Source organism: Aotus nancymaae, unplaced genomic scaffold (genome assembly GCF_030222135.1).
Source record: "Aotus nancymaae isolate 86718 unplaced genomic scaffold, 86718_ANA_hifiasm-v0.15.2.pri h1tg000020l, whole genome shotgun sequence".
In the NCBI taxonomy this organism is placed as follows: domain Eukaryota; kingdom Metazoa; phylum Chordata; class Mammalia; order Primates; family Aotidae; genus Aotus; species Aotus nancymaae.
This window is the reverse complement of record NW_026988432.1, coordinates 50,360,972-50,380,660: the sequence shown is the minus strand read 5'-3', so window position 1 is coordinate 50,380,660 and position 19,689 is coordinate 50,360,972. Positions and strand designations below refer to the sequence as shown.

The window sequence follows — 19,689 nt, the reverse complement described above, 5'->3', positions numbered from 1 at the left end:
ACTAGTCCATCCATACTGGAGAGACACTTTACAAATGTAATAAGTGTGTCAGTGCCTTTAGTGAGCATTCAAGCATTACTAAATATCAGGAAATCCATAGGGGTGAGAAAAATCTTACAAATATAATGAAAGTGGTAAGTCCTTGTCTTGGCAACCAAACTTCACCAGACATCAGGTAATCCATATTGAAGAGAAACAAACTGCAATGAATGTGGCAAGATCATCAGTCAAAATTTACACCGTGCACAACATCGGAGAACTTACACAACATCAGAGAAACTTTCCAAATGTGATGAGTGTGGCAAATCCATAATCATTTGTTCAAGCATTAATCTACCTCAGAGCAGCCATACTAAAGAGAAATCCCATAACTAATACATGTGGCAGTGGCTTCTTCCAGACCCCAAAACTCTAGGCATTGATATACATGTCTTTGAAGCAACCAAATATACAATGTGTATGCTAAGACCTTGACCCAAGGATCAAACTGTTTAATAACAAAGGATTTTATTAAAAATGAATTCAACTTAATTTTAGATTCAGGGGTACACGTACAGGTTTGTAACATGATTATATTGCATGATGCTGAAGTTTGGGGTACAGTTGATCCCAGCTCCCAGGTAGTGAGCATAGTACCTAGTAGTTAGTTTTTCAGTACTTTTTTTTCTGTCCCTTCTTTCCCCTTACAAAAGTCCCCAGTGTCTGTTATTGCCATCTCAAAGGATTCAATGCAATCCCTATCAAAATACCAAGGTCATTGTTCACAGAAATAGGAAAAATTTGAGAATTCATATGGAATTGCAAAAAACCTCAAATAGCCAAAGCCATCCTGAGGAAAAAGAACAAAGCTGGAGGCATGACACTCTCAGACTTCAAAATATACTACAAAACCGTAGTCACCGAAATAGCACACGACTGGCATAAAAGCAAACATAAACATAGACCAATGGAACAAAATAGGGAATTCAGAAGTTAATTGAGGTGTCTACAGTCAACATATTTTTGACAAAAGTGCCAGGAACACACAACAGGGAAAGTATGTTCTCTTCAAAAGATGGTGCTGAGAAAACGATATCCATAGGCAGAAGAATAAATGTAGACCTCCACCTCCTACCTTATTCAAAAATCAAGTCAAAATGGTTCAAAGATCTAAGTGTAAAACCTAAAACTATAATACTACTAGAAGAAAAGAGGAGATGCTTCAAGACATGAGTCCAGGAAAATATTTTATGAATAAGACCTCAAAACCACAGGCAACAAAAGCAAAAATAAACAAATGGGATTATATTAAATGAAAAACTTTTGCATAGCAAAGGAAACAATCCACAGAGTGAAAAAAAAAAAAAAACTACAAAATGGGGGCAATATGCAAACTATTCATCTGACAGTGGATTAATATCTAGAACTCAAACATGTTAACAGCAAAAATCAATCTGATTAACAGATTGGCAAATGAGCCAAGTGCAATGGCTTATGCCTGTACTCTGAACACTTTAGAAGGAAGAGGTGAGAGGATCCCTTGGGGCCAGGAGTTTGAGATCAGCCTGGGTAATATAGTGAGACCCCCATCTCTACAGAAAACTTAAAACTAAAGGTTAGCCAGGTATGGTGGCATAGGCCTGTAGTTCTAGCTACTTGGGAGGATGAAGTAGAATGATCACTTGAGCCCAGGAGGTTGAGGCTGCTGTGAGCCATGATCATGGCACTACATTCTATCCTGGGTAATAGAGTGATACCCTGTCTCTAGAAAAATAGAAATAAAAACAAATGGACAAATGATCAGAATAGACATTTCTCAAAAGAAGACATAGAAACAGCTAACAGGTATAGGAAGAAATGGTCTATGTCACTAATCATCAGAGAAATGAAAATTAAAACCACAGCTAGCTATCATTCGACCGCAGTGAAGATGGCTATTAACAAAAAGACAAAAAATGAGAAATGCTATTGAGGATTCAGAGAAAAGGGAATTCTTAAACACTGTCAGTGAGAATGTAAACTGGTATAGCTAGCCACTGGAGAATGGCATGGAGGTTCCTCTTAAAACTACAAATACTGTAATCCCAGCACTTTGGGAGGCCGAGGCGGGTGGATCACGAGGTCGAGAGATCGAGACCATCCTGGTCAACATTGTGAAACCCCGTCTCTATTAATACAAAAAAATTAGCTGGGCACAGTGGCGCGTGCCTGTAATCCCAGCTACTCAGGAGGCTGAGGCAGGAGAATTGCCTGAACCCAGGAGGCGGAGGTTGCGGTGAGCCGAGATCGCGCCATTGCACTCCAGCCTGGGTAACAAGAGCGAGACTCCGTCTCCAAAAAAAAAAAAAAAAAAAAAAACTACAAATAAAACTACCATATGATCCAGCAATCCCATTACTGGGAAAGAAAAAGAAATCAGTATATCAAAGAGATATCTGTATCCCCATGTTCATTTCAGCACTATACATATTAATAATTGCCAATATATGGAATCATTTCAGCACTATACATATTAATAATTGCCAATATATGTTCAACAACAGATGAATGGATAAAGAAAATGTGCTATAGATACACAGTGGAATGCTATTCAGCCATAAAAAAGAATGAAATCTTGTCATTTATGACAACATTGGATGGAACCTGGAGGACATTATGTTAAGTAAAATAAGCCAGGAAAAGAAAGTTAAACACTGTATGTTTTCACTGGTCTGTGGAAGCTAAAACAAAGTTGGTCTTACAGAAGTAAAAAGGAGAGTAGAGAATAGCAGAGGATGGAAAGGGTCTGGCGGAAAGGGAGATAGGGAAAGATTTGTTGAAGGGTACAAAATTACAGGTAGATAGGAGAAATAAGTTCTATAGCACTGTAGAATGGCTATAGTTGATAACATATAGTTTCAAGTATCTACAACGAGGCTAGTGAATGTTCTTAACATAAAGATATAAATATTTGAGATGATGGGTATACTAATTACTGTCATCTGATCACTATATATGTATTGCAACATCACTAAGTCCTCATAAATATGTACAATTATGTTAGACTTCATAAAAATTAAATTAATATTTAGTAATCAGCTATAATTTTAAATATAAATGCAAATAAAGGTTTAATGAAATACACATGACTTACATAAAAAATGATGATTGGTGAAATTCATTAAGGATAAATTGAGATTTATCATAATAAAGTTAACACCAGAGATTTTCAGTGTATGTACACATGTAATATATAAGACAACTACAGCAAAATGTGGAGGATAAAGAGCCATATATATGGCCAAAGTTTTTAATATTCCACTTGAAGTGGTAAAATTTTGAAGCTGAGTGGACTGAAAATTTAAGTATGTATATTATAATCCCTAGATTCACCACTAAAATTAATCTAAAAAATTTAGAGATAATGAAAAATATAGGGAGAGATCCAAGATGGCTGATCACTAGCAGCTCGGGCTCATAGCTCCCAGTGAAAGCGCAGAGAACGAGAGGACGCCACACTTTCAGATGAATATTTGTTGCTCACGGACCAAGAGATTCCCAGTGGAGGAGCCCCATGGGTTGCCAGGGTGACTCTTGTGGCCGGCGCAGCGGTTTTGCTGGCGCCTTAACACGGCAGTTCTTGGTGCAGAGTCCAGAGATTCCCGGGCAGAAAAGCACCATCAATCTTAACACCGCTATTTTGGCCGGTGCAGTGGATTGCTCAGATTTCGGCGCTGGGAATCAACAAGTTGGACGTCCGCTCAGAGACCTAGTTAGAAAGTTGGTAATTACAAAGACGACAGAGGGATAAATATATAATGAAGGGAAGAAACCAGCCTAAAAAGGCAGAGAATACTCAAAATCAGAATGCCTCTCCCTCTACAGGGGATCCCAATTCCTCATCAGTAACGGAACAAGGCTTAATGGAGAACGAGTGTGTTCCAATAACAGAAGCAGGTTTCAAAATGTGGGTGATAAGAAACTTCTGTGAATTAAAAGAACTTGTTCTAACCCAATGCAAAGAAACTAAGAATCTTGATAAAAGATTTGACAAAATGTTAACGAGAATGGACAATTTAGAGAGGAATATAAGTGAATTGATGGAGCTGAAAAACACAACACAAGAACTTCGCGAAGTATGCACAAGTTTAAACAGTCGAATTGATCAAGCAGGAGAAAGGATATCAGAAGTCAAGGACCAGCTCAGTGAAATGAAACGAGAAGACAAGATTGGAGAAAAAAGGATAAAAAGGAATGAGCAAAGTCTCCAGGAAATATGGGACTATGTGAAAAGACCTAATTTACGTTTGATAGGTGTACCTGAATGTGACGAAGAGAATGAATCCAAGTTGGAAAATACTCTTCAGGACATCATTCAGGAAAACTTTCCCAACCTAGCAAGGCAGGGTAATATTCAACTCCAGGTAATACAGAGAACACCACAAAGATATTCTTCAAGAAGACCAACCCCAAGGCACATAATTGCCAGATTTATTAGGGTTGAAATGAAGGAGAAAATACTAAGGGCAGCCAGAGAGAAAGGTCAGGTTACCCATAAAGGAAAACTTATCAGACTTACAGCAGATCTCTCAGCAGAAACCCTACAAGCCAGAAAAGAGTGGGGACCAATATTTAACATCCTTAAAGAAAAGAACTTGCAACCCAGAATTTCCTGTCCAGCCAAACTAAGCTTTATAAGCGAAGGAAAAATTAAATCTTTTGCGAACAAACAAGTACTTAGAGATTTCACCACTACCAGGCCTGCTTTACAAGAGCTTCTGAAAGAAGCACTATACATATAAAGGAACAACCAATATCAGCCTTTCCAAAAATATATCAAAAAGCAAAGAGCATTAACACAATGAAAAATTTACACTAACTAATGGGCAAAACAGCCAGCTAGCATCAAACGCCAGTATTAAACTTATATATATTCTAATTGGATAAAAAGCCAAAACCCATCGGTATGCTGCATCCAGACCCGTCTCACATGCAACGATATACAAAGACTCAAAGAGAAGGAGGAAGATTTACCAACCAAACAGAGAGTAAAAATAAACAAATAAACAAAAAGCAGGAGATGCAATTCTCGCCTCTGATACAGTAGACTTTAAAGCAACAAAGATCAAAAGAGGCAAAGAAGGACATTACATAATGGCAAAAGGATCAATGTAACAAGAAGAGCTAATGATTCTATAGATCAACGAGACAGAAAATTAACAAGGACATCCAGGACTTGAACTCAGACCCAGAACAAGTAAACTTAATAAACATTTATAGAACTCTCCACTTCAAATACACAAAACATACATTACCACCTCACACCTGTTCCAAAAGTGACTACATAATTGGAAGTAAATCACTCCTCAGTAATCGCATAGCATTTCATAGGTTTAAATGAAATATTGGTTGGCTGCTTGTTTGTTATTTTCTTCCCTTATTCCTTCCTGTCTACATCATTAAGTATAATTATTGGTATAAAAGAGGTTTTCAATACCCATTACTAAACTGCATTCTAGCCTGGGCAAGAAAGCAATACTCCCATTCTCTCTCTCTTTCTCTTCCTTTTTCTTCCCCTTCTTCATTCTTTTTTTCTTTCTTTCTTTCTAAAAAAAAAAAAAGAAAAATATAGTAGATAAGTTAAAATATTAAAAAGTTCAAATAACTCTAAGTAGAAAAAGGGAAATAGAAATGAAAACCAGAGAACAAACAGAAAACAAAATGATAGACCTAAATCTAATAATTAATTATTACATGAAGTGTAAATCATTCAGCTATACCAATTAAAAGATAGAGACTATCAGAATGGATTAAAAATCTGTAATGGAACTGTATCTTTATGCAACTCAAATCACAGGTAATAATATATGTAAGCTAAAGTAACAAGATGGGAGAAAATGCTTATATTAGAAAAGAATAAAAGTTTCAAATCAATAATTTAAAATTCTTCCTTGAGAAACTCGAATAGGAAGAGCAATATAGATGCAAAGCAAGCAGAAGGAAGCACATATCTTTGAGTACTAATCAATGACTTTGGAAAAAAGTTCCCAAAAGCTGATTCTTTGATCAACAACATTGATGACTTTAGTAAGACCAAGAAAGGAAAAAACAAAGACAAATGACTAATACCGCTCTGTTGCCCAGGCTGGAATCTCAACACTGAGATCTCAGCTCACTGCAACCTCTGCCTCCTGGGCTCATGGAATCTTACCCCTAGACCCCATCCTCTAGAGTTAGGATTCCATAAGCCCAGAAGGTGAAGGTTGCAGTAAGATGAGATCACACCATTGTACTCCAGCTTAGACAACAGAGTGATACCCCTCTCCCCAAAAGCAAATATAATGAGTAACTATGCATAAGTTTGGCAAGTTAGATAGATTAAATGACCAATAATCTCAGAAAGCACAAACTATCAAAACTTAGCCAAGATGATACAGTTCTGTAATCTTTTGAATTTTTTTAATTCTATAATTATTAAACAAATTGAATTTGTAATTAAAACCCTCTAAGAGAGATATCGGCACATATTTTTAGTAAATTCTAGCAAACATTTACAGAAGAATTAATACCACTTCTATACAGCCTCTTCCAGAAAATAGAAGAGATAGAAATACTTCCAGTTCACTGGGTGCAGTGGCTCACGCCTGTAATCCTAGCACTTTGGGAGGCTGAGGCAGGTGGATCACGAGGTCAAGAGATCGAGACCATCCTGGTCAACATGGTAAAACCCCATCTTTACTAAAAATACAAAAAATTAGCTGGACATGGTAGCGTGTGCCTGTAGTCTCAGCTACTAGAGAGGCTGAGGCAGGGGAATTGCCTGAACCCAGGAGGCGGAGATTGCAGTCAGCTGAGATCGTGCCACTGTACTCCATCCTGACGACAGAGCAAGACTCCATCTCTCTCTCTCTCTCTCTCTCTCTCTCTCTCTCTCTCTCTCTATATATATATATATATATATACTTGCAGTTCATTTTATGAGGTCATTGTTGCCCTAATAGTTAAACCCACAAAGATATTGCAAAATGAGAAAAGTACAGGCTAATATCTCTTATGAACACAGATATAAACATCCCAAACAAAATGTTAGCAAATCAAATCTAGTTTAGATTTGATATAAAAAGAATGTATTGATATTTGAACATGTAAAAGAATAATATACCATGACTATGTATATTATACTCCAGAATTGAAAAGGTTCTTTAATATTTGAAAATCAGTCAGTATAATCTATCATATTGATAGTCTAAGAAAGAAACACCATGTGATCCTATCAATTAATTTAGAAATATGTTTAATAAAATTTAAAATCTATTAATGATTAAAAACTCTCGGGAATCTAAGAATAGAAGATACTTTGTTGGCCGAGTGTAATGGCTCATGCCTGTAATCCCAGCACTTTGGGAGGCCAAGGCTGGTGGAAAGCTTGAGACCAGGAGTTCAAGACCAGCCTGGGCAACATAGTGAGATTCCCATCTCTATTAAAGTAAGAAATTTTAAAAAGGAAGAGACTTCCTCAGGCTGATGAAGGATAGCTTTTAAAACCCTCCTAATATCATTGTTAGTGGGGACTGAGTGCTTTCTTCCAATGATTAGGAAAAAGGCAAAGATATTTGCTTTTACCACTATTATTCAGTGTTATAGCTTAGCTCCTTATCAATACAATAAGGCAGGAAAGACAAATAGATTGGAGACATGGAAATAAAATAGCTTGTCCATTCTTTTAAGTGTGTCTTCCACAGAGTGAAAGTTTTAAATTTTGATGCAGTCCAATTTGACAGTTTTTTCTTTTATAGATATGTATTAATTAGGTGTCATGTTCAAGAACTCTTTGCTGGCCCCCAAGTCATGTTCTCCTATGTTTTTTGTAAAACATTTTTATAGTTTTACATTTATATTTTGAGTTAATTTTTGTATAAGGTGTGAGGTTTGGATCCAGACTGATTTTTTTAAAAAACTTTTTGCACGTGGATATACAGTTGTTTCAACAACATTTGATGTTTGTTTGTTTATTTGTTTGAGATAGAACTTCACTCTGTCGCCCAAGCTGGAGTACGATGGCACAATCTCAGCTGACTGCAGTCTCTGCCTCCTGAGTTCAAGCAATTCTTCTGCCTCAGCCTCCCAAGTAGCTGGGATTACAGGCATCCACCACCATGCCCGGCTACTTCTTGTATTTTTAGTAGGGTTGGGGTTTTTTCACCATGTTGGCCAGGCTGGTCTCAAACTCCTGACCTCAAGTGATCCGCCCACCTTGGATTCTCAAAATAGTGGGATTATGAGCGTGAGCCGCAGTGCCCAGCCCCACAACATTTGTGTAAAAGACTATGCCAGACACTAAAGTGGTAAGAATATGCTTTAATCAGCTCCTTCCTTTCCATAGAGGCTGGAAGATGGGGCCTTATCATTAGATGTTAGATGGAACACATGGTAAATTCTTCTGGCAATCTTGAGTTTTTTCAGTTAGTTAGGCTCTTTAAGGAGGTTAGGGTCATCCTAGGGTGGTGGCCTTGAACTGTTAAAAACTGTGTTAATGTTTGTTGCAAGTCTTTTTAAGCCAGGGTTCAGGCCTAGTTGAGAAGAGGACTCAGAAGTTTGGTCAAGGAGAGACTTTTTGTCATTTCTCGACTGCATTCCTTTCCAACCTCGCCAAAAATCAATTGGCCATATTTATATGCTTCTTACTTCTGGATTCTCTGTTTTGCTGCATTAGCCTATGTGTCTATGTCTTTGCCAGTATTATAGTATTTTGATTTCTGTCACCTTACAGGAAGTCTTAATATTGCATGGTATGATTCTTCCAATTTTGTCCTTTAAAAATAGTTTTAGCTATTTTAGTTAGTTTTTCTTTCCATATAAACTTTAGAATCAACTTATCCATATCCACAACAAAATTTTATTAGAATTGTTTTAAGTCTTTAGATGAATTTAGAGAGAATTGAAATCTTTGTTGAGTCGTACAAGCCTGGACACAGGATGTCTCTCCATTTATGTATTTATTTTTTATTTCTTTCATAGACATTTTGTAATTTATAGTGTAGAAATACCTGTATGTGTTATATTTATATCTCAGCATTTCATTTGAGAGAGAGCAATTATAAATGACTTTTAAAAATTTTAAGTTGGCCGGGTGTGGTGTCTCATGCCTGTAATCCCAGAACTTTGGGAGGCCGAGTTGGGCGGATCACAAGGTCAGGAGATGGAGACCATACTGGCCAATGTGGTGAAACCTCATCTCTACTAAAATACAAAAAATTAATCTGGCGTTGTGTTGTGTGCCTGTAGTCACAGCTACTCGGGAGGCTGAGGCAGGAGAATAGCTTGAACTGGGAAGCAGAGGTTGCAGTGAGCTGGGATCGTGCCACTGCACTCCAGCCTGGTGACGGAGCAAGACTCTGTCTCTAAATAAAATAAAATAAAATAAATTTCAAGTTTCAAATTGTACCTTAGTGGTATTTAGAAGTCACTTATTGCATGTGTCAACCTTGCATCTTGTAATATTGCTAAACTCACTTATCAGTCTTAGTAGGATTTTTTTTTTTTTTTTGAGACAGAGTTTCGCTCTTGTTACCCAGGCTGGAGTGCAGTGGTGCGATCTCGGCTCACCGCAACCTCCGCCTCCTAGGTTCAGGCAATTCTCCTGCCTCAGCCTCCAGATTAGCTGGGATTACAGGCACGTGCCACCATGCCCAGCTAATTTTTTGTATTTTTAGTAGAGACGGGGTTTCACCATATTGGCCAGGATGGTCTTGATCTCTTGACCTCGTGATCCACCCGCGTAGGCCTCCCAAAGTGCTGGGATTACTGGCATGAGCCACCGAGCCCGGCCCCTTAGTAGGATTTTTAAATATGTAGATAACTTGGGGTTTTCTGCATAGATAATCATATCATTTGCAATTCTGTTTCCACAGGCAAGCCTCTAACTCAGTGGCTATTTTTATTGAAGTGAGGTTACTTATTGTAGTCTTTATCCTTGATATATGCCAGATTTGCATTAATGTTCAAAACTTCCTCCTTTTGTGGTTAAAAGTGCCTGGTTTTTCTCTTTTGTGCTTGCCAAGATACATTGGTTTTGAGAAAGCTTGTTAGAAATACAGGGCCAATGAAAACTACGGTCAGTTTCCATTTTTGTTCGATTTTTGCAAAATTTTTCTAATATTTTGTGTGAGAGGCTTCAGAAAACCAGAGTATAATTTGCAGAATAGGAGAAAATGTTATACTACACGTAGGGGAATTTGAAGACAGTGGTCAGTTTAAAAACCTTTTATTTGGTGTGACTACCTTGCAGATGCCATTTCTCTACAGGGAAGGACTTTAAAATATGGTTTGTTGTTTGGTTTGTACTGCAGGGTAGATTAACTAAAATCATTATTTTGTCACCTAGAAGTTCTGAATTGTGGCAGCATTAGACTCTAAAACTATATTAGGCCAGCAGCAACAAAAGGTATTTTATAACTTCTGAAAACTCTTTTCTAACAATTTATTTATAGGTAAACACACAATTTAAAAGGATTTCTTCCTATAATTTGTGGAGCAAGTGGAAAATGGTTCTTAGTTCATTTTCTTTGATTAATTTTTGTGTTAGTTCATTTGGGCTGCTATAATGAAATAGACTGGATGGCTTATAAACAACAGAATTTTATTTTTCACAGTTACAGAGGCTAGGAAGTCCAAGATCAAGGTGCCAGCAGATTCAGTGTCTGGTTAAAGCCTGCTTCCTCACTATGTTCTCACCTGGTGGAAGGGATGAGGGGTTTCTCTTAAGTCTCTTTATTTATTTATTATTTTTTTTAAGATGGAGTTTCACTCTCATTGCCCAGGCTGGAGTGCAATGGCGCGATCTTTGCTCACCGCAACCTCTGCCTCCTGGGTTCAACCAATTCTCCTGCCTCAGCCTCCCAAGTATCTGGGATTACAGGCATGTGCCACCACGCCTGGCTGATTTTGTATTTTTAGTAGAGACGGGGTTTCTCTCTGTTGATCAGGCTGGTCTTGAATTCCCAACCTCAGGTGATCACCCACCTTGGCCTCCCAAAGTGCTGGGATTTACAGGCATGAGCCACTGCTCCCAGCTTTGTCTCTTTTATAAGAGCACTGAGTCTTCACCCTCATGACTTAATTGCCTCCCAGAGGCCCCATCTCCTAATACCAGTCACCCTGGATGTTAGGATTTCAGTATTAGAAGTTTGGAGGGATACAGACATTCAGAACATAGCAATTATTTTCTGCCTTACTAAAGATTCAGTTACCTATTCAGTTATTCATTGTCTTTCCCCTAATATTAAAATAATCTGAAGTTATCTTAAAGTGGAATTTATGTACTTGGTATCTCCTTAAGACTATTACACCACAAACTACTTTTTGTTTTCATCCTGCTTTATTTTTAAACGTGTTAAAAAATTTTTTGGTTAGTGCTCTTTTGAAAGAATGTTTACATGTATAGCGTTTCTCAACTGGTTACTTTCAGTTGATTATCTCCATCTTGTTTGAATATGTGACTGTCAACCACCTCCAGGTTCTTTCCTTTTTTCCTTCCATAGTATTAATATTAATAAGATTTTGATGGGAATTGAACATTATTCCTCTCTTCTGGAAAAGCTTAGGGATTTATATAGTGGTGTTCTATTTTGACTTTCTCACCTTGGTGGTGGTTGTTGTTGTTGTTGTTTTTTAACAGAATACCTAATTTGACACTTAGTTGCCTTAATAAAATAATGCAGTTTCTGCCTTCTAATAGGACATTTTTCATGCATACCCCTGTATAGTTTTGTCCTCATATGAAAACATATGCCCTGTAGATTTGGGCATTCTGGATTAAATATGATGAAAGCCGTACAACAAAACATACTAAATCACTTTAGAATTTTGCCACTAAGATTATACAGTAAATCTAAGAGTATTATTTGCAAATGAGAAAGTGTGATGTACTGAAGAGGTTTTTAATCAGAGCACTTTACTCTACATGCTGTTTCTACCACTTACATGGTATCGTGCCTTTTATAAAGTTTTCCTACACACTTACTTGTATGGTGCCTTTTATAAAGTTTTCCTAACCTCTTAGAGCCTTACTGTCTCCATTAAAAAAAAGATTATGTGTAATTCTTATATTATAGCAATTACCTTTCAATATGGTTGTAAGGGTTAAGAAAGTGCTTTGTAAATTATATAGCATAGTAGAACTATGTGCTATAATGTACAAAAACTCTTTTGTTTTAAAGTAAATTTAATCTGAAATGGTTGTAGTTTGACCAATCTCTCTCCAACTTACTGTTCAAATTATTCTTCAGGCGTTTCTTATCTGTGCTTATACTGGGGAGAAATTAAGCCTTTCTTCTTCTTTTCTGTACTTCTCCTTCACCTGAGTTCTGCCTCTTCCATATAGAGATGAAGAACTAAAGAGTTTGTTGGAGTAGAAGAATCAGAGAATGTGCCTTTGGCTGTTATGGGAATCTATGTTTATTTTATATTGTAACTTTATTTGGTGAATACAGAAATAAGTTTAGCAATCAGTTTCTTTTTCCCTCTGAGCATGAATGTGTGTAAACATTGATTTTTTTTTCTTCCATCTTCTAGTTACAGCAATTGGAACTTGCACAGATACAGCATAGAGATGCTAATCTCACAGCTCTTGCAGCTATTGGACCAAGGAAGAAGAGACCACTAGAATCTGGAAGTGAGGTATTGAAATAATGTTCATTATCTTATTTTTAATGTCAAGGAAGCAAGCCAAAAAGAAGCAAAGTCTTAAAAATAGTTTACCCTGTTATGCATGTTGTTGCTGCCAGACACTTCTTAAAATTCGTCTTTGCCAATTTTATAAAATCTTAATTTTCGCCAGGTTTTAAAGATGTATATCACCTTGAACTTACTACTTATTTCATACTACTTGCTACTTATTTCATACTTTTTCTTTTCCCCATCTCCAGTCATACTGAGTCTTCCAGTATTTCATTTTTTTATTTCTGTACATTCTTTCTAGTGTTTTTATGCAATCCTGTTCCGTCTGTCTAAATCTGGCTAATCTTCTAAGACTGAATCTGCCTTCTTATTTCTTCTATGACTTCTGATTATTCATTCCCATACCCGCTTCTCTTTTTCAAAGTCCATGTGTTTTGCATGGCATTAATTGTTCCTTATATGAACATTTTCTCTTCTGTTAGATTATAAACTTTTTGAGCAAGGACTGTAATATTAGTCTTTTGTATTCCCCTTAGAATAGGCACATGTTTACTCAATAAATATCCTTAATTATTTGGATTAAGAAAGGATCTTACATCTTCGGAGTAATTATTTAAGATAATACTAGCCTTTTAGCTTTAGGAACAATCATCAGGGCTGAGACAGAGGTATGCTAAGAGCTCTGTCAGGGCATGGTAGTTCACACCTGTAATCCTAGCACTTTGTGAGGCCAAGGCGGGCAGATCACTTGAGGTCAGGAGTTCAAGACCAGCCTGACCAACATGGTGAAACACCATCTCTACTAAAAATACAAAAATTAGCTGGGCATAATGGCAGATGCCTATAGTTCCAGCTAGTCGGGAGGCTGAGGCAGGAGAATCACTTGAGCCTGAGAGGCGGAGGGTCAGTGAGCTGAGATTATACCATTGCACTCCAGCCTGGGCGACAGAGTAAGACTCCATCTCAAAAAAAAGAAAAAGCTCCGAGATGAGGTCACTAATAAAAGAGCTATAGCTCATCTTATTCTTCTCTATATAATTTAAATCTTTTTGAAGCAAGCTTCCCACCAATGTCGATCCTGAACATTGGTATTTTCTAAATGAATGCCACTCACCTTAATAGATGAAAGATTTTAAAATTCTAGTTCTTTTTCATTTTAAATGTATTATATGAAATACCCCCTCTCCTGCCCAACCAGATGTAACTACTGTTAAGTTTTTCACATATCCTTTCAGGGATTTGTTATGAATATGGGCACATATCTGACATGCATTCACAAATCTACATGTGTGGTTTTGTTTTTAGTTAAGTGGGATTAAACTATACCTATTATTATGCCCTTGATGTTTTCCCCCTTTCCACAATCTAGCTCATATAATTTACTTCCATACTCTTCAAGGGTGTATGGCATCACTGTATTTAAGTAAACCGTAATTTATTCAACCAATCCTCCAGTAGACATTTAGATTGTTTCCAGGTTTTTTCTTTTATTGCCTCAGAACATTTTTGTACTTAACATTGTTGTGTGCTTGTACAATGTAAGTAAGTACAGGCAAAATTCGAAGACATGGAATTCCTGATTTAAAGGATATGAACATTAGGAAAAACTTTATGGGAAAAAATTCAAACATATGTAAAGATAGAGAGAACAGTATAATGTACTCTCCAATGGTTGTGAATGTTAAGAAAGGGCTTTGTAAATTGTATAGCGTAGTAGAACTGTGTCCTATATAATGTACAAAAACTGACTTTATTTTAAAGTAATCTTCTTTATATCTGAAATGGTTGACTATAGCTGGATCAATCTCTCTCTAACTTACTGTTCAACTTATTCTTCGAATATTTCTTATCAGTGCTTATACTGTTATATATAGCACCACCCTGCTACAGCGATCATCAATTTAATTTTATTTACTTATTTATTTTTTTATATAGAGACAGGTCTTGCTCTGTCATCCAGGCTGGAGTGGCACAATCTTGGTTCACTGCAGCCTTGTTTTCTTTCAGTTTGGGCTTTATTCATCTATAAGTTTTTATTTTTCCTTTAAAAAAAGCCTCAGTCTTTCATTTTTATTTGGTCTGGAACTCCTTAGCTCAAGCAATTCACCCACCTTGGCTTCCCAAAGTGCTAGGATTGCAGGTGTGAGCCACCTCTCCCAGACAGGACCATCAATATATGCTTAATCTTGTTTCATTTTTATTTGCATCAACTTTCTTAAAAAATTTTCATCCCTCAGATTATTTTAAAGTTATTCCCACACTCAGTATTATTTAATACATAAATATTATTTGTTGCTCATGATTTTTATTAACTATTTAAAAATCATCCTCTAAGTTGTATCAGTTTTTATATTCATTAGTGTGCCTATCTCAGCACACTCCCATTAATACTGGGAACTATCTTGGCGTCTCATGGCTGGCTGAAAATGTGATTTTTAATAGAGTGTTTAAGTTATGAGTAAGTTGAGTGACTTTTCATGTATGAATAGGCATTTTCAATTTTTCTTTTCCCCATGGAGTTATATTTTTCAATCCATTAAGGAAATAGAACAACCCATTTTCCCGGGCCTTGTTTTCTTTCAATTTGGGATTTATTCATCTATAAGTTTTTATTTTTCCTTTAAAAAAAGCCTCAGTCTTTCATTTTTATTTTTGTCTTTTGGGTTTATAGTCTATTTAGAAAGCAGTTTCTTAATTAGAATTATGTGTTACTACTTTTATCATTTCACTTTTTAAGTATAAATCTTTGATTCATAGTAAACTTGGTTAAGAGTTGATGTGTGGATTTAGCTTTAGTTCTTCAGTTCTCTCTCATTCTCCTTTAGGCTAATTATCCCAACACTGTTTACTCAATAATTCTTTCCCTGCTGATTTGAAATGCTACCTTTATTACACACAATTGTATATCAAAAATGCAAATTCTCATATTTGGGTCTGTTTCTGTACACTCTGAACCAGTGTTCTCTAATTGAACTTTCTATGAATCACTTCAGTATGTAGTAAGATAGGGCTTCCAAAGCAACAGACTTGCGGTCTTCTCAAACTCAGTGCTGTACACATTTCTTTGACTGTAGCCGATAGAATGTTTTTGGTTTTGTTTTTTGTTTTGAGATGGGGTCTTACTCTGTCACCCAGGCTGCAGAGCAGTGGTGCGATCTCAGCTCACTGCAACCTCCACTTCCCAGACTCAAGCCATCCTCCCACCTCAGCCTCTTGAGTAGCTGGGACCACAGGCACATGCCACGTCGCCTGACTAATTTTTTTAAATTTTTAATAGAGACCGAGTTTCACCATGTTACCCAGGCTGGTCTCAAATTCCTGAACTTAGGTGACCCACTGCCTTAGCCTCCCAAAGTACTGGGATTACAGATGTGAGCCACCATGCCTGGCCTATTATTTTATTTTTATTTCTTGACTTCTTTATTTACACTCATTTTATAAAGGGAGAGTTATAGAATTATTAAAACCAGATCTCTTTGATTTATAATATTTAGATTGGATTTGAGGAATAACTTCCTGACAGCGTTTAAACCAGCTTGAATTTACCTCCGTGTTTAATCTCTAACATGTTTTCCAATGACAGCATTTTATGAAATATATATAAAAATATGGAATGCTTCATGAATTTGCTTGTTATCTTGCACAGGGGCCATGCTAATCTTCTCTGTATCATTCCAGTTTTAGTATATGTGCTGCCAAAGTAAGCATGCTAGCATTCTTTAAGTTTCTCTAAAATGAAGTGAAAACTCCCTAGTAGAGTAATAAAAGGATGATTGTTCAGTCAACAAATGATTATTGACTTAGGGGGAAGGGAAGAGTTAATTTTATTCCCTTCCCTTTTATTAACCAATGGGATCTCCCATGTCTGCCATGCTTTAAGATAATACTGCTTAAAGCAAGCAGTGTAGATAGCTTTTTATTTGAGAGGATGGGATGTTTAACTGGGATGTTTAACTGTGTTCACATTTAAAATGTCCAAATGGTATATAAGAGTATTTTTCCCATGTAAGAAAAGAAGAATATTTAAAATAGCTTTTCCTTGTATATTCTTTCTGAAAATTTCCATGCATATATTAGGTTAAACCATATGAACTTGTAATTAGGTGAACAATTGTTAAGTATTGGCAGTTTCAGATAGTTCAACCTAATACAATCATTATATATATGTACTTTTAAAATATATATGTAATAATTATAGTTTAATTTATCAAGCAATTAGAATGTATTATCTTCATTAGTCCTCACAATTCCTCTGTAAGATCATACTATTGTTTTCCTCAAATGGAAAAATTGTGGTATAGAGAGGATTCGTTGCTTACTCGAAGTTCTATAATTAGTAAGTAGAAGAACCCAGGTACGTGTCCAAAGAAATGTGCGCTTTTAACTACTATAATGGGATCATCTTAAAAGCACTACTCTGTAACTTGTCGGACAATGTGTCTTGGACATTAATAGGATTCTCCAGAAGGGCATACCAGTAGGACATACATATATACATGTATGTACAGGGCTATTAAAGATGGGAATTGACTCTCATGATTATGGAAGCTGGAAAGTCTCACACTATGCTGTCTGCAACCTGGAGACCCAGGAAAGTTGGTGATACAATTCAGTCTGAATGTGAAGTCCTGAGAAACAGTGAGCCAGTGGTGTGGTGTAACTCTCAGTCCAAGGCTGAAGGCCTGAGAATAGGGGTGGGGAATTAATTGGAGGTGGGCCACTGGTGTAAATATTGGAATGAGAACCTGGAATTCTGATGTCTGAAGGCAGAAGATGCATTTACGAGCTCTAGAAGAGAGAGTGAATTTGCCCTTTCTTTTTTTTTTTTTTTTTTTTGAGACAGAGTTTCACTCTTGTTACCCAGGCTGGAGTGCAATGGCGCGATCTCGGCTCACAGCAACCTCCACCTCCTGGGTTCCAGCAATTCTCCTGCCTCAGCCTCCCGAGTAGCTGGGACTAGAGGCGCGCGCCACCATGCTCGGCTAATTTTTTTGTATGTTTAGTAGAGACGGGGTTTCACCATTTTGACCAGGATGGTCTTGATCTCTTGACCTCATGATCCACCCGCCTCGGCCCCCCAGAGTGCTGGGATTATAGGCGTGAGCCACCGTGCCCGGCCGAATTTGCCCTGTCTTTACCTTTTTGTTCTATCCAGGCCCACAACTGATTGGATCATGCATCCTTAACATTGGTAAAGGTGGTTCTTCTTTATTCAGTCTACTGATTCAAATGCTAATCTCTTCCCAAAACACACAGAAACAATGTTTTACCAGCTATCTGGGTAACCCTTAGTCCAGTCAAGTTCGCACATAAAATTAACCATCATAGACATTTTCCCATACTGGTACATATCTACTTGTAAACAAATGGAAATATTCTTAAATGTCTGTTATAAATAATGCATTCTGTATCTTCCTGTCATCATTTATTTTATAGGACTGATTTATAGAAGTGGAACTTCTAGGTCCAAGGATATGCACAAAATTTAATAGATACTCATAATGCTTATCAAAAGCATTCTAAAAGTTTCCACTGCTAATGAGTGCCTATTTCCCTATTTTCTTGCTAGCAACAGATATGATCAATCATTTAAAAATGTTTGTCACTGTAATTTTTATTTATTGCATCTCTACCATTCCTATGTGCCCTTTTCAAAGGTTGAAGTTCTGTTTTTACATGGAAACATGGTGTAGAAGCGTTGAGCAACCTTTAAAATACCCTATATGAGAAATACTTAGATTTTAAAATGTTTAAGTATTAAAATCATTTAGGGATAATTTTTTCATAACTTAGAAATGTGTACATTTTCAAATAGAGAACCAGGTTGAATTCTTATCGATATTTAAATGATCTTAAATAGGTGTCATTTTCTTTACCATATTTGCTAGTTTTTATCATTTGAGGATGGGGTTAGATTACAATTGAAATATTAAGCCTGAAATTATTGTGGAAAACTCAAAGGCTTAAAATCTTTTAGGGGACAAATAGTATTTCTCAAAGATAATTGTCTGTTTCTGGTTGCTGTTGCAGGTGATTCTTCACTCTGAAAAGGTGCATACGTAATTTAACTAAAAGTCTATTCACATGAAAGGCCCAGCTTTAACTTGCATTTCCTTAAGGGGCACAGGTAGCAGTCAGTCTTTACTTCCATTCTCTTACACCAGGCTGCAGGGGACCACAGTTTTCTGAAGTGTTTCTTATTTATTTGTTATAGCTGACTTATTAGATGTTTAAACAGATATATTGTCATCTAACACTTTTTATAAATATGATACAGATTCAGTAGAATTTAGAGCATGCTGTTACTTTAGACAAAGTGACTCTTTATATTTTAAGGTTTTTTTCCTTTATATTCTGTTTCGTTCTCACTTCATGAACAAATCTGTCTCACTGTTCATGAATGACCTAAATATAAATCTGAATTTTAGTCGTGTCTTTAAAATTTTCCAAAGATTTAAAAGTTGACTCTTTGTTGGCTGTCTTAATGTGAAATATGTTAAATTGCGTATTATCGGCTTATCCTTTCTTTGCAAGTCCCACATAAATGAGAGAGACTGAAAACATGTATTAACAAGAATAAAGAAGAAAGGAGAAAAATGGCAGTAAGGATATTTAGTAGAATTTGAAAGTTGATTCATACTAGTGACTAGAGGCATTCTTTTTGAGAAGAATAGCTAGCCTAAGAGAGGAGAGAGGAAGCCTGAAATACTGATAGTCAGATGCATTGCTTTTAAATAACAACAGATTGGCAAGGATCACCAGATATTTAAAGAAAAGCCTTTATGTGAAAGATAAAAGGGAGAATATGGAAGAAAAACAAGGGATGAAGCAGAAGGAAACTGAAAAAAGGGAAAAAAAGGAAATGGAATATATTGCAACCATTACACTAGACTAGAAGGCTATTTGAAAGAAAAGCAGTTAGGGAAAATGAAATACTGCTTTGGAAATGTAAGGTGTAATGAAAGAAATAAGCAATGATAGAAGAGTTAGAAGTTAAAACTCAGGACTCTTCCAAAGAAGTTACTTTGTTTTTAAGACAAAGATGGTGTGCTG

General features: G+C 36.5%; 1 protein-coding gene and 1 non-coding gene across 3 annotated transcripts in view; one reads left to right on the top strand and one right to left on the bottom strand.

Annotated features, from left to right (window-relative positions):
* Positions 1-19,689, top strand: part of TAF4B (TATA-box binding protein associated factor 4b) — a 161,041-nt gene that overhangs the window by 121,234 nt on the left and 20,118 nt on the right. For both annotated transcript variants that reach the window (XM_012447290.2, XM_012447291.2), the window contains one exon: positions 12,532-12,636. In XM_012447290.2, the coding sequence (XP_012302713.2) occupies positions 12,532-12,636 (105 nt within the window). The remainder of the gene's footprint in view (positions 1-12,531; positions 12,637-19,689) is intronic.
* LOC135276104 (U6 spliceosomal RNA) lies at positions 16,239-16,344 on the bottom strand. Its single transcript, XR_010343674.1, has one exon. It is a non-coding gene; the product is annotated as a U6 spliceosomal RNA (small nuclear RNA).